The sequence below is a fragment of the Trichomycterus rosablanca genome, chromosome 2, assembly GCF_030014385.1.
Source record: "Trichomycterus rosablanca isolate fTriRos1 chromosome 2, fTriRos1.hap1, whole genome shotgun sequence".
NCBI classification, from domain to species: Eukaryota; Metazoa; Chordata; class Actinopteri; order Siluriformes; family Trichomycteridae; genus Trichomycterus; species Trichomycterus rosablanca.
The window spans coordinates 58,599,070-58,614,495 of NC_085989.1; the positions used below are offsets into that span (position 1 = coordinate 58,599,070).

Below are 15,426 nucleotides of genomic sequence, written 5' to 3' on the forward strand. Positions count from 1 at the left end.
CAACGAAATAAAACTAAACTATAATGAAAAATCCAAAACTATTATAACCTTGTTACTGCCCCTTTTCAAGGAACATGGGGAGGTTTGGTTCAGGTTGGGTATAGCCAATGAGCAATGGAACCCCTTTGGGGGCACGTGACAAAATTGGAAACTATTTCCTTTGCCTACCAAGAAGACAAATCACTAGAGGCCAATAGAAGGCGCAATAGATACATCTTCAAAATGACCATTCTAATCTGGGTTCTTGAATTAATCTGTTAATTCTTGATACACTCTGATACAAGTTCACTCTTATTAACAAGACAGATCATAATATCAGATATGTTCTGCAGCTTCAGCATACATCACTTCGATTACCAGTCCATTGGAATTGGAGTCCACAACAAACACAGTTTAATAAGTGAATAATAAAACAACTAATTCATACAAGATTTAACATGCCATACAGATACAGTTTAGAACAACATTCATTCATTGGGGATAATAATGCATAAAATAATTCTAACACTAGAACTTGGGTTATGAGGTTCTAACCTGAGAAGAATAAGATTCATTAATGGTTAGAACATAAACTGGAGCAATTGCATGAGTGAGTGAGTGTGTGTGTGTGTAGGTGTAAACAGCTTCCAACAGTTTACCCAGAGTTCGGGGTACCTGGTGCCTCTTGGCTCCCAGGGGAGATCTTGACATCGGCAGATGGTCGTTGAGAGATACGAGTCTGAATGTCCACAGAAAAAGGTCCGTGACTCGACGATAATAAGAAGAGCTACTGACTGTTTTAGAAATGTGGTTTAAACAATTCAATAGTTTATTTGGTACAATTTGATGTGTCACACTTATGTTTCTTAATGGTCGATTCATGAGCGAAGCAGATCCCACACTGTGAGCACTGATACGGTTTCTCTCCGGTGTGAATGCGCTGGTGTATTTTGAGACCGGTCTGTTGCGTAAAACTCTTTCCACACTGTGAGCACTGAAAGGGTTTCTCTTCTGTGTGAATGCGCTGATGTATTGTGAGACCTGTCTGCTGCTTAAAAGTCTTTCCACACTGTGAGCACTGATAGGGTCTCTCTCCAGTGTGAATGCGCTGATGGGCTTTAAGATGACTCTGTTGATTAAAGCTCTTTCCACAATGTGAGCACTGATAGGGTTTCTCTCCAGTGTGAATGCGTTGGTGTATTCTGAGATTACTCTGTGTATTACAACTCTTCCCACAATGTGAGCACTCATATGGTTTCTCTCCAGTGTGAATGCGCTGGTGTACTTTGAGCTCACTCTGTCTAATAAAACTATTTCCACACTGTGAACACTGATACGGTTTCTCTCCGGTGTGAATGCGCTGGTGTTCTTTAAAATAAGTATGTTTATTAAAACTCTTTCCACACTCTGAGCACTGATACGGTTTCTTTCCAGTGTGAATGCGCTGGTGTTCTTTAAGAGCGCTCTGATTATTAAAACTCTTTCCACACTGGGAGCACTGATAGGGTTTGTCTCCAGTGTGAATGCGCTGATGTATTTTGAGAGTGCCCTGACAAGTAAAACTCTTTCCACACTGAGAGCACTGATACGGTTTCTCTCCTGTGTGAATGCGCTGATGGCTTTTAAGATTACTTTGTTGAGTAAAACTCTTACCACATTGTGAGCACTGATAGGGTTTCTCTCCAGTGTGAATGCGTTGGTGTATTTTAAAATTAGTTATTCGATCAAAACTCTTCCCACATTGTGAACACTGATACGGTTTGTCTTCGGTGTGAATGTACTGGTGTGTTTTGAGGTCACTCTGTCTAATAAAACTATTTCCACACTGTAAGCACTGATATGGTTTCTCTCCGGTGTGAATGCGCTGGTGTATTTTTAGATGAATCTGTTTCATAAAACCCTTCCCACACTGTGAGCACTGATACGGCTTCTCTCCAGTGTGAATGCGCTGGTGGGTTTTAAGATGACTCTGTTGATTAAAACCCCTCCCACACTGTGAGCACTGATACGGTCTCTTTCCAGTGTGATTGAGGTGGTGGGTTTTGAGCTCAGTCTGATAATTAAACCTCTTTCCACACTGGGAGCACTGATGTGGTTTCTCTCCAGTGTGAATGCGCTGGTGTATTTTGAAATTACTATGATACGTAAAACTCTTTCCACAGTGTGAGCACTGATGCGGTTTTTCTCCAGTGTGAATGTGCTGGTGTTCTCTGAGATGACTCTGTGTAATAAATCTCTTCCCACACTGTGAGCACTGATATGGTCTCTCTCCAGTGTGAATGCGCTGGTGTCTTTTGAGATCACTCAGGAACCTGAAGCTCTTCCCACACTGTGAGCAGACCTTCCCTTCTTCCTGTGTGGGACTGAGAGAGGTGTTAATGCTGACAGTACCAGAGGACGTTTGCTGATTACTGGAGCTTCTGGTGGGCGTCAGATCCTCATGTTCAGTCTTAGTCTTCACCAGCGCATCATATTTATCATGGTTGCAGCTCTTGATGTGATTGTGGAGGTGATTTTGGGTTGTAGAGGAACGTGGACACGAGGAGCAGGAGAAATCCTTGTTCAGTTCTGAAGCAGACATTAAAATACATTTATAACATTATAAATAATAAAATACATTTATAACATTATAAATGATACACTGTTAGTAATTGTTCAACTGCGATCCTGTGCTAATGTACTGTTACGTGATGCATCCTGTATTAGTAATTTTCTACTAACATTAAGGGGGCAGCACGGTGGCTCAGTGGGTAGCACTGTCACCTCACAACAAGAAGGTCATGGGTTCGGTGTGGCTGCATGGGTTTCCTCCAAAAACATGCAAGTGAGGTGAATTGGAGATACAATTGGAGATACAAAATTCTGGTACATTTAGTGTACGTCCACGACAAGGTATTGGAAACATGCGTTCACTGGGATGTGCACATCTGAATATTAGTATTTGTAGTAGTAATAGAGGCAGAAGTAATGATAGTATAGTGGTGGTGGTAGAAGTGGTAGCATTAGTAGTACCGGTGGTGGTGTTAGTGGGACTAATGCTACAAGAGAAAAGTCTTACTGGGTTCATCTTCATCTTCAGGTTCTTCCTTCTTCACAGGCTTCATCTGGGAACATCCACACTGTTGGTCCTCTTCCTTAGAGGTGACGTGTTCCACAGGGATTGAGGTTCCTTCACCTGAAATTCCATCAATATGTGAAGAAGAAACTCAACAGCTGGAGGAAACTGAAGGTTGTGGGTTTGGTTTTCCAATCACAAATAAATCGTAACTAGATTATGTATAAGTATCTTATATTTAACTCATGCAGAGACCCGTGTTGTAACACAGCTCACAGCTCTCTTTATTTATCTTCCAAACTCTCCTTACACTTCCTTTTAACCCACCCACAGAACTCTGGGTAATGTAGTTCTCACCAGTACAGATTAAAATTTAAATCCAGACTTGAGTGTATCAGCACAGGACAGTACGGTACAGTACAGGTTCTAATCCCACTATCCACATTCTCTTATTATTTCTACTGATTAGTGACTCCAATACTAACCACAATGTACTGTACCACACTGTACTGTACAATACTGTACCATACTGTACTGTACCATACTGTACTGTACCATACTGTACTGTACCACACCATACTGTACCACACTGTACTGTACCATACTGTACTGTACTACACTGTACTGTACCATACTGTACTACACTGTACTGTACCATACTGTACTGTACTACACTGTACTGTACCGTACTGTACTGTACCACACTGTACTGTACCTCACTGTACTGTACCATACTGTACTGTACCATACTGTACTGTACCTCACTGTACTGTACCATACTGTTCTGTACCACACTGTACTGTACCACACTGTAGTGTACCTCACTGTACTGTACCATACTGTACTGTACCACACTGTACTGTACCATACTGTACTGTACCACACTGTAGTGTACCACACTGTACTGTACCATACTGTACTGTACCATACTGTACTGTACCTCACTGTACTGTACCGTACTGTACCTCACTGTACTGTACCATACTGTTCTGTACCTCACTGTACTGTACCATACTGTACCTCACTGTACTGTACCATACTGTACTGTACCTCACTGTACTGTACCTCACTGTACTGTACCATACTGTTCTGTACCACACAGTACTGTACCACACTGTACTGTACCTCACTGTACTGTACCATACTGTACCTCACTGTACTGTACCTCACTGTACTGCACCACAATGTACTGTACCATACTGTACTGTACTGTACCACACTGTACTGTACCATACTGTACTGAACCTCACTGTACTGTACCTCACTGTACTGTACCACACTGTACTGTACCATACTGTACTGTACCATACTGTACTGAAACTCACTGTACTGTACCTCACTGTACTGCACCATACTGTACTGTACCTCACTGTACTGCACCATACTGTACTGTACTGTACCACACTGTACTGTACCTCACTGTACTGTACCATACTGTACTGTACCATACTGTACTGTACCTCACTGTACTGTACCATACTGTACTGTACCACACTGTACCTCACTGTACTGTACCACACTGTACTGTACCATACTGTACTGTACCTCACTGTACTGTACCATACTGTACTGTACCTCACTGTACTGTACCTCACTGTACTGCACCATACTGTACTGTACCACACTGTACTGTACCTCACTGTACTGTACCATACTGTACTGTACCATACTGTACTGTACCTCACTGTACTGTACCATACTGTACTGTACCATACTGTACTGTACCATACTGTTCTGAACCTCACTGTACTGTACCTCACTGTACTGTACCATACTGTACTGTACCTCACTGTACTGTACCATACTGTACTGTACTATACTGTACCTCACTGTACTGTACCATACTGTACTGTACCACACTGTACTGTACCATACTGTACTGAACCTCACTGTACTGTACCTCACTGTACTGTACCACACTGTACTGTACCATACTGTACTTTACCATACTGTACTGAAACTCACTGTACTGTACCTCACTGTACTGTACCTCACTGTACTGCACCATACTGTACTGTACCACACTGTACTGTACCATACTGTACTGTACCTCACTGTACTGCACCATACTGTACTGTACCACACTGTACTGTACCATACTGTACTGTACCTCACTGTACTGCACCATACTGTACTGTACTGTACCACACTGTACTGTACCTCACTGTACTGTACCATACTGTACTGTACCATACTGTACTGTACCTCACTGTACTGTACCATACTGTACTGTACCACACTGTACTGTACCTCACTGTACTGTACCATACTGTACTGTACCACACTGTACTGTACCATACTGTACTGTACCTCACTGTACTGTACCACACTGTACTGTACCTCACTGTACTGTACCATACTGTACTGTACCACACTGTACTGTACCATGCTGTACTGTACCTCACTGTACTGCACCATACTGTACTGTACCACACTGTACTGTACCTCACTGTACTGCACCATACTGTACTGTACCACACTGTACTGTACCTCACTGTACTGTACCATACTGTACTGTACCTCACTGTACTGTACCATACTGTACTGTACCACACTGTACTGTACCTCACTGTACTGTACCATACTGTACTGTACCTCACTGTACTGTACCATACTGTACTGTACTATACTGTACCTCACTGTACTGTACCATACTGTACTGTACCACACTGTACTGTACCATACTGTACTGAACCTCACTGTACTGTACCTCACTGTACTGTACCACACTGTACTGTACCATACTGTACTTTACCATACTGTACTGAAACTCACTGTACTGTACCTCACTGTACTGCACCATACTGTACTGTACCACACTGTACTGTACCATACTGTACTGTACCTCACTGTACTGTACCACACTGTACTGTACCATACTGTACTGTACCTCACTGTACTGCACCATACTGTACTGTACCACACTGTACTGTACCTCACTGTACTGTACCATACTGTACTGTACCACACTGTACTGTACCATACTGTACTGTACCATACTGTACTGTACCTCACTGTACTGTACCATACTGTACTGTACCTCACTGTACTGCACCATACTGTACTGTACCTCACTGTACTGTACCATACTGTACTGTACCACACTGTACTGTACCTCACTGTACTGTACCACACTGTACTGTACCTCACTGTACTGTACCATACTGTACTGTACCACACTGTACTGTACCATACTGTACCTCACTGTACTGTACCACACTGTACTGTACCTCACTGTACTGTACCATACTGTACTGTACCACACTGTACTGTACCATGCTGTACTGTACCTCACTGTACTGCACCACACTGTACTGTACCATACTGTACTGTACCTCACTGTACTGCACCATACTGTACTGTACCACACTGTACTGTACCATACTGTACCTCACTGTACTGTACCATACTGTACTGTACCACACTGTACTGTACCTCACTGTACTGTACCTCACTTTACTGTACCTCACTGTACTGTACCATACAGTACTGCACCACAATGTACTGTACCTCACTGTCTGGTGGAAGAGTGGCATCATGCTTCATATTTACTTACAGAAGTAACTTTCATCTTCATCTTCCTCCTTTTTTATTATTTTTATCTGGAATCCTTCATGTTGTAGATCTACAGGAGCGGCGTGTTCCTCTTCTACTGACTCCATCACTAAACATCTGATAAATAAACGGATAAACAACATGTAAACAAAGCTAAAAGCACTTGACGCGTTTTAAAAAAGATTTTAACGTTTAATAATGAATAAACTGAATCAAATCCGATCAATTGATTAATTTTGCTGGATCTGTTCAAATGAATCGGTTCATTAGTACTGAATCATGTGTGACGCTAACAGTTAGCGGAGCAGCTAACAGTTTGTGTGCTTTAATGAGAAGTTGAAGCTCATCAAATCCTCACATTAATATTTTATTATAAAATCTAGTTTTATTAGAATGTAGTGCAATTAAAATACATGAATATTTTACTTACAGATGATCCACTGTAGTCCAAACAGATCAGCTGCTGCAGCTTGGGGCTTGGTTCTTCTGTATGAATTGAGATGGTTGATCTACAACGTTCAGGTTTATTAGCGCCCCTACTGGACAGAAGTGTGAGAACTGATACCAACACATTCATTCATTCATTGTTTTACTACCGTTTTATTCTGTTCAGGGTTGCGGTGGGTCCAATTCACTCTGCTACATAAGGTAATTAAAGAAAGAATGCAAGGCAAAAAAGGGTATAGGAAGGGTACATACATCTCTAATGTATAATTTTATATTGACAAGGTCATCTATTGAACTCCTTCCTCTTCTAAATCTTCCCACAATTACACTCTAAAAAGTAATACATGTGGCCTTTAGCCAATACTTAAATACACTGCCTGGCCAAAAAAAAGGTCACACACTGTAATATTTGGTTGGACCGCCTGTAGCTTTGATTACGGCACGCATTCGCTGTGGCATCGTTTCCACAAGCTTCTGCAACGTCACAACATTTATTTCTGTCCAGAGTTGCATTAATTTTTCCACAAGATCTTGTATTGATGATGGGAGATTTGGACCACTGCGCAAAGTCTCCTCCAGCACATCCCAAAGACTCTCAATGGGGTTCAGGTCTGGACTCTGGTGGCCGATCCATGTGTGAAAATGATGTCTCATGCTCCCTGAAGCACAATTTGAGCCCGATTAATCCTGGCATTGTTATCTTGGAATATGCCCGTGCCCCCACAGGCTTGTACGGTAGGTGCTAGGCATGATGGGTGCATCACTTCAGCCGCCTCTCTTCTTACCCTGATGCGCCCATCACTCTGGAACAGGGTAAATCTGGACTCATCAGACCACATGACCTTCTTCCATTTCTCCAGAGTCCAATCTTTATGCTCCCTAGCAAACTGAAGCCGTTTTTGCCGGTTAGCCGGCAATCTGATTTCACCAAACATTTAAGTGATCGCCCATCATCATCATTCAAGATTTTTTTCCGACCACATTTTACTGAGTTCTGATGACGCACAAATTATGTGTTGTTTCAACACACTACAATGACTTACCTGAGCTTCTAGCAACTTAAATACATACACTGTACAACTTAATTTTCTCAGTATTTTAAATTTGCCCCGCCCACATGGACAAATTGGAATTCCCCTTTTCTTAAGTCTGCCATAGATTGTGTTATAACTGCTTCAAACACTTTACAGAAGTGGTGATGTTTTTTCCTAGTTTTTATTGTTGCCCACTTGGAATGTTAAAGTAGATGCGTTCTGTGACTTTCATATTAAATAAGTCACTAATCATCCAGTCTTGGTAATAATTCATGTTCCCATGCTCCTGTATCATTGTTTAGATCGTTTCACAATTAGCAGTATCAATCGAAGGCTCGTAAGTGTTTTGTGATGGTGTACAGGAGGCCAAATATTTAAGTTTCTTTCTTTTTTATGCTTTGAGTGCAACGTGATGTGAAATCACAGTGCAGAATAAAAGTTCTAATGCCATATTGTCTTTGCTTTGTTGACTATTCAGAAAGACTGACATTACTGAGAAAGAAGCACAAGCTGGGTGAAAAAAAGATTCAGTGCAATGCTAGGAGCTAGTCAACAAACATGTAAATGAGCAGTTGGCATAACTCAAAAAGACTCATGTAAAATGCTGCCTTAATTTTTTTTGTTGACCCAATGTATTATTTTTTAGAGTGTACTTACAACAGCTTGAAGTGGAAAAAAAAATACAAAAAACCTTTTATTTATTTTGTAGCCACATTTATAGAGGGTACAGTTATCATCTAATAACAACAAATCATTAACATTTAAACAATACAATGACATCACATAATTCTGTATTGAAAATAAAAATATCACATTGATTTATTACCACTACGATCACTATAAACCTGCAACATTACTCTTGTATATGTAATGCGAAAACTACAATGCAAACATGCAAAATACAGTGTAAATTTACCCAATTACCCAACTGCTTAATGCTTTCTCTCTACTGATGTTGACCTCCACTCTGACTGAGGAGAACCTTGACTAACACACGATCAGCCAGCAGAGGTCGTACTTGCATCAGTTAAGAGGAATCCCCTTCGGCACCCTCTCTTTAACAGGTAGCAGAGCTGAGATTCAAACCAACGAGCTTCAGATGTCAGCTCCGGTGTTCTAGCGTGTTTTAAAGCTGCACCACCTGAGCACCAAAAGACTGCTGCTACATCAATAAGAACAGCTACTGGGGCCTGTGGTAGCATAGTGGGTAGAGCTTTGGGCTATCAACCGGAAGATTGGCGGTTCAAATCCAGGCTCTGCTATGTAGCCACTGTTGGGTCCTTGAGCAAGGCCCTTAACCCTGTCTGCTCCAGGGGCGCCGTAAGTTGGCTGACCCTGCGCTCTGACCCCAGCTTCCAACACCAGCTGGGATATGCGAAGAAAGAATTTCATTGTACTGTACATCTGTATATGTATATATGACAAATAAAGGATATCTTACTGACTGCTTCGGGAATGTGGTTTAAACAATTCAACCATTTATTAATTTGATGTGTCACACTTATGTTTCGTAAGGGTTGATAGATGAGCGTAGCAGATCCCACACTGTGAGCACTGATGTAGTTTCTCTCCAATGTGAACACGATGGTGTTTTTTAAGGTGATTCTGTCTATTAAAACTCTTTCCACACAGTGAGCACTGATACGGTTTCTCTCCAGTGTGAATGCGCTGATGTTCTTTGAGATGAATCTGTTCATTAAAACTCTTCCCACACTGTATACACTGATACGGTTTCTCTCCGGTGTGAATGCGCTGGTGTACTTTAAAAGCATTCTGATGATTAAAACTCTTTCCACACTGCGAGCACTGATACGGTTTCTCTCCGGTGTGAATGCGCTGGTGTATTTTGAAATTATTCTGACAACTAAAACTCTTCCCACACTCTGAGCACTGATACGGTTTCTCTCCGGTGTGAATGCGCTGGTGTATGTTGAGAGCACTCTGGCGATTGAAACTCTTACCACACTCCGAGCACTGATATGGTTTCTCTCCAGTGTGAATGCGCTGGTGTTCTTTGAGATAACTCTGTCTACTAAAACTATTTTCACACTGTGAGCACTGATACGGTTTCTCTCCAGTGTGAATGCGCTGGTGCTTGTTGAAAGCACTCTGATGATTAAAACTCTTTCCACATTGTGAGCACTGATACGGTTTCTCTCCAGTGTGAATGCGCTGGTGTACTTTGAGATGACTTTGGTCATTAAAACTCTTCCCACACTGTGAGCACTGATACGGTTTTTCCCCAGTGTGAATGCGCTGGTGTACTTTGAGACCACTCAGGAACCTGAAGCTCTTCCCACACTGTGAGCAGACGTTTCCTTTCTGTGTGTGACTGAGAGAGGTGTTAATGCTGACAGTACCAGAGGACGTTTGCTGATTACTGGAGCTTCTGGTAGGCATCAGATCCTCATGTTCAGTCTTAATCTTCACCAGAGTATCATATTTATCATGGTTGCAGCTCTTGATGTGATTGTGGAGGTGATTTTGGGTTGTAGAGGAACATGGACATGCGGAGCAGGAGAAATCCTTGTTCAGTTCTGAAGCAGAAAATAATAAAATACATTTATAACATTATAAATAATAAACACTGTTAGTAAAGTTATGTCAGTGTTTGTTATCCATCCGATTTGAAACCTGAAACGGCCCTGCATTTGTTTAAGAATCGGGCATCATTTACAGTGGGGTCAAAAAGTATTTAGTCAGCCACTGATTGTACAAGTTCTCCTACTTAAAAAGATGAGAGAGGTCTGTAATTTTCATCATATGTACACTTCAACTATGAGAGACAAAATGAGAAAAAAAAATCCAGGAAATCACATTGTAGGATTTTTAAAGAATTTATTTGTAAATTATGGTGGAAAATAAGTATTTGGTCACCCACAAACAAGCAAGATTTCTGGCTCTCACAGACCTGTAACTTCTTCTTTAAGAAGCTCTTCTGTCCTCCACTCGTTACCTGTATTAATGGCACCTGTTTGACCTCGTTATCTGTATAAAAGACACCTGTCCACAGCCTCAAACAGTCAGACTCCAAACTCAACCATGGCCAAGACCAAAGAGCTGTCGAAGGACACCAGGAAGAAAATTGTAGACCTGCACCAGGCTGGGAAGAGTAAATCTACAATAGGCAAGCAGGTTGGTGTAAATAAATCAACTGTGGGAACAATTGTAAGAAAATGGAAGACATACAAGACCATTGATAATCTCCCTTGGGGTCAAGATCTCATCCCGTGGGGTCAAAATGATCATGAGAATGGTGAGCAAAAATCCCAGAACTACACGGAGGGACCTGATGAATGACCTGCAGAGAGCTGGGACCAAAGTAACAAAGGCTACCATCAGTAACACACTACGCCGAGAGGGACTCAAATCCTGCAGTGCCAGGCGTGTCCCCCTGCTTAAGCCAGTACATGTCCAGGCCCGTCTGAAGTTTGCCAGAGAGCATATGGATGATCCAGAAGAGGATTGGGAGAATATCATGTGGTCAGATGAAACCAAAATGGAACTTTTTGGTAAAAACTCAACTCGTCGTGTTTGGAGGAAGAAGAAAAACCCAAGAACACCATACCTACTGTGAAGCATGGGGGTGGAAACATCATGTTTTGGGGCTGTTTTTTTGCAAAGGGGACAGGACGACTGATCCGTGTTAAGGGAAGAATGAACGGGGCCATGTATCATGAGATTTTCAGGCCAAAACCTCCTTTCATCAGTGAGAGCATTGAAGATGGAACGTGGCTGGGTCTTCCAGCATGACAATGATCCCAAACACACCGCTCGGGCAACAAAGTAGTGGCTCCGTAAAAAGCATTTCAAGGTCCTGTAGTGGCCTAGCCAGTCTCCAGACCTCAACCCCATAGAAAATTTGTGGAGTCCGTGTTGCCCAGCGACAGCCCCAAAACATCACTGCTCTAGAGGAGATCTGCATGGAGGAATGGGCCAAAATACCAGCTACAGTGTGTGCAAACCTGGTGAAGACTTACAGGAAACGTTTGACCTCTGTCATTGCCAACAAAGGTTATGTTACAAAGTATTAAGTTGATCTTTTGTTATTGACCAAATACTTATTTTCCACCATAATTTACAAATAAATTCTTTAAAAATCCTACAATGTGATTTCCTGGATTTTTCTTTCTCATTTTGTCTCTCATAGTTGAAGTGTAGCTATGATGAAAATTACAGACCTCTCTCATCTTTCTAAGTAGGAGAACCTGCACAATCAGTGGCTGACTAAATACTTTTTGGCCCCACTTTAACAGTGGACGTATACAGGACACAGAAACAAGGATAGAGAGAAAGCTCATGTCAAGAAGGCCCTGGGTGAATGTGGTTACCTCAAGTGGGCATTCGTAAAAGCGGGAAAAATGCCCAAACATGGCTCCAGTGGATTGAAGGGAGGAGAAGAACAACCGCGGTCTAAGCACAAACCAGTGGTGATTCCGTATGTGGCGGGAGTAGCAGAACAATTGAGATGGATATTCTTCAAACACCGTGTTTCAGTTGCTTTCAAACCTCAAAACCCGCTATGCCAGAAATTAGTTCACCCTAAGGACCGGGTTCCTCGACACAAACAGAGTAACATAGTGTATGCTGTTACGTGCCGGAACTGTACATCGGGGAAACTAAACAGCCACTGGCAAAATGGATGGTCCAACATAGAAGATCGACTTCTTCTGGCCAGGACTCGGTTTACACTCACCTGCAAGCCAGTGGCCACTCATTTAATGATAACGATGTGCAGATCCTTGACAAGGAGGAACGCTGGTTTGAACGAGGAGTCAAAGAGGCCGTCTATGTGAAGAGGGAACGACCATCTCTGAACCGAGGGGGGCCTGAGAGTACATCTCTCACCATCTTACAACGCCGTAATAGGAGCTATACCCCAATTATATGTGAAAGGCACACATGGCCATTGTAATTAATGATCATTGTGATTTGCATATGGACCTGATCACCGGTGTCATTGTATATGTGGTGGTGCACATTTACAGCTGTGGTGGACAATATTGGAATCCTTGAATATCAGTAGTAGTAATAGAGGCAGTAGTAGTGGTGGTGTTAATGCAAATGCATCAAGAAACCTCTTACTGAGTTCATCTTTACCTTCAGGTTCTTCCTTCTTCACAGGCTTCGTCTGAAAACCTCCACACTGTTGGTCTTTTGGGTCCTCTTTTGGGTCCTCTTCCTCAGAGGTGACGAGTTCCACAGGGATTATGGATCCTTCACCTGAAATTCCATCAATATGTGAAGAAAAAACTCAACAACTGGAGGAAACTGAAGGTTGTGGGTTTGGTTTTCCAATCACAAAAAATTCCTAGTCAGATTAAAACTTAAATCCAGACTGGAGTGTATCAGCACAGGACAGTACGGTACAGTATAGGTTCTAATCCCACTATCCACATTCTCTTATTATTTCTACTGATTAGTGACTCCAATACTAACCACACTGTACTGTACCATACTGTACTGTACCATACTGTACTGTACCACACTGTACTGTACCTTACTGTACCGTACCACACTGTACTGTACCATACTGTACTGTACCACACTGTACTGTACAATACTGTACTGTATCATACTGTACTGTACCGTACTGTACTGTACCACACTGTACTGTACCTTACTGTACTGTACCATACTGTACTGTACCACACTGTACTGTACAATACTGTACTGTATCATACTGTACTGTACCGTACTGTACTGTACCATACTGTACTGTACCACACTGTACTGTACCATACTGTACCACACTGTACTGTACCACACTGTACTGTACCTCACTGTACTGTACCACACTGTACTGTACCATACTGTACCACACTGTACTGTACCGTACTGTACCACACTGTACTGTACCACACTGTACTGTACCATACTGTACTGTACCACACTGTACTGTACCATACTGTACTGTACCATACTGTACCACACTGTACTGTACCACACTGTACTGTACCATACTGTACTGTACCACACTGTACTGTACCACACTGTACTGTACCATACTGTACTGTACCATACTGTACCATACTGTACTGTACCACACTGTACTGTACCTCACTGTCTGATGGAAAAGTGGCATCATGCTTCATATTTACTTACAGAAGTAACTTCCATCTTCATCTTCCTCCTTTATTATTATGTTCATCTGGAATCCTTCATGTTGTAGAACCACAGGAGCGACGTGTTCCTCCTCTGCTGACTCCATCACTAAAGATCTGATAAATAAATGGATAAACAACATGTAAACAAAGCTAATAAAACATTATATATATATATATATATATATATATATATATATATATATATATATATATATATATATATATATAATGTTATAATGTATAAAAATGTTACCGTTTAATAATGAATAAACCGAATCAGTTCCGATCATTGATTGCAGCATCGGTTCAAATGAATCGGTTCATCCGTGCTGAATCATGTGTGATGCTAACGGTTAGCGGAACAGCTAGCAGTTTGTGTGCTTAAATGAGAAGTTAAAGCTCCTCAAATCCTTACAGTAATATTTTATTATAAACTCTAGTTTTATTATCAATTAGAATTTAGTTTATAATTAAAGTGTAATAAAAAATAAATAAATATTTTACCTACAGATGATTCACTTTAGTACAAACACATCAGCTGCTGCAGCTTTTGTTGTTGTTCTTCTTCTTCTTCTTTGAACTGAGGGCTTTGATCTTGTTCAGGTTTATTAGCGCCCCTACTGGACTGCAGTGTGAAAACTGATATCACCACATTAATTCATTCATTCTTGTTTTACTACTGCTTTATCCTGTTCAGGGTTGCAGTGAGTCCAATTAGGCGAAAGGTAGGAAACACCCTGGACAGGTTGCCAGTCCCTCACTGGGAAGATACACACACCAGATCTAGCTTTATTAATCCAGGTTGCAGTGCTCTTCATTATAATTTACAATATTTAATCATTCACACTGAATCCTATTTACCAACCCTGTATTTCTTAAATAATGAAACATTTTGCTGTGTGCTGTGGTTCAAGCCACAACCCAACAAGGGCAAGCCATAGCCTAGTGGTTAAGGTACTGGACTAGTAACCAGAAGGTCACTGGTTCAAGCCCCACCACTGCCAGGTTGCTGCTGCTGGGCCCTTGAGCAAGGCCCTTAACCCTTAATTGCTCAGACTGTATACTGTAACTATGTAACCCCCTGCTTACATGGGAAACCTCAAAATGGACAATGGTAGCCTACTGAGTAGAGCTTTGGACTATCAACTAAAATGTTGAGAGTTTGAATCCCAGCTCTGCCATGCAGCCAACTTTGGGCCCTTGAGCAAGGCCCTTAACCCTCTCTGCTCCAGGGCGCCGTACGATGGCT

At 41.8% G+C, this 15,426-nt stretch overlaps 1 protein-coding gene and 1 pseudogene across 1 annotated transcript; one reads left to right on the forward strand and one right to left on the reverse strand.

Annotated features, from left to right (window-relative positions):
* The window catches only part of LOC134302895 (uncharacterized), a 657,104-nt pseudogene that overhangs the window by 539,844 nt on the left and 101,834 nt on the right, over positions 1-15,426 (forward strand).
* LOC134336146 (zinc finger protein 271-like) lies at positions 445-14,306 on the reverse strand. Its single transcript, XM_063018845.1, has 4 exons — positions 14,176-14,306; positions 13,171-13,293; positions 9,652-10,607; positions 445-2,263 (listed from the first exon to the last, which is right to left on the reverse strand). Exons 1-4 carry the CDS (start codon positions 14,279-14,281, stop codon positions 809-811), a joined length of 2,640 nt encoding a protein of 879 aa, XP_062874915.1. The 5' UTR covers positions 14,282-14,306; the 3' UTR covers positions 445-808.

Bases quoted from the DNA above. Each gene is read 5' to 3' on its own strand.
- LOC134336146 (XM_063018845.1), bottom strand. From the start codon at position 14,281: ATGGAGTCAGCAGAGGAGGAACACGTCGCTCCTGTGGTTCTACAACAT. The intron at 13,294-14,175 runs GTAAGTAAATAT...ATGGAATTTCAG, and splicing joins TGAAGATGGAAGTTACTTCT to GTGAAGGATCCATAATCCCT. The intron at 10,608-13,170 runs GTAAAGATGAAC...TTTCTGCTTCAG, and splicing joins GAAGAAGGAAGAACCTGAAG to AACTGAACAAGGATTTCTCC.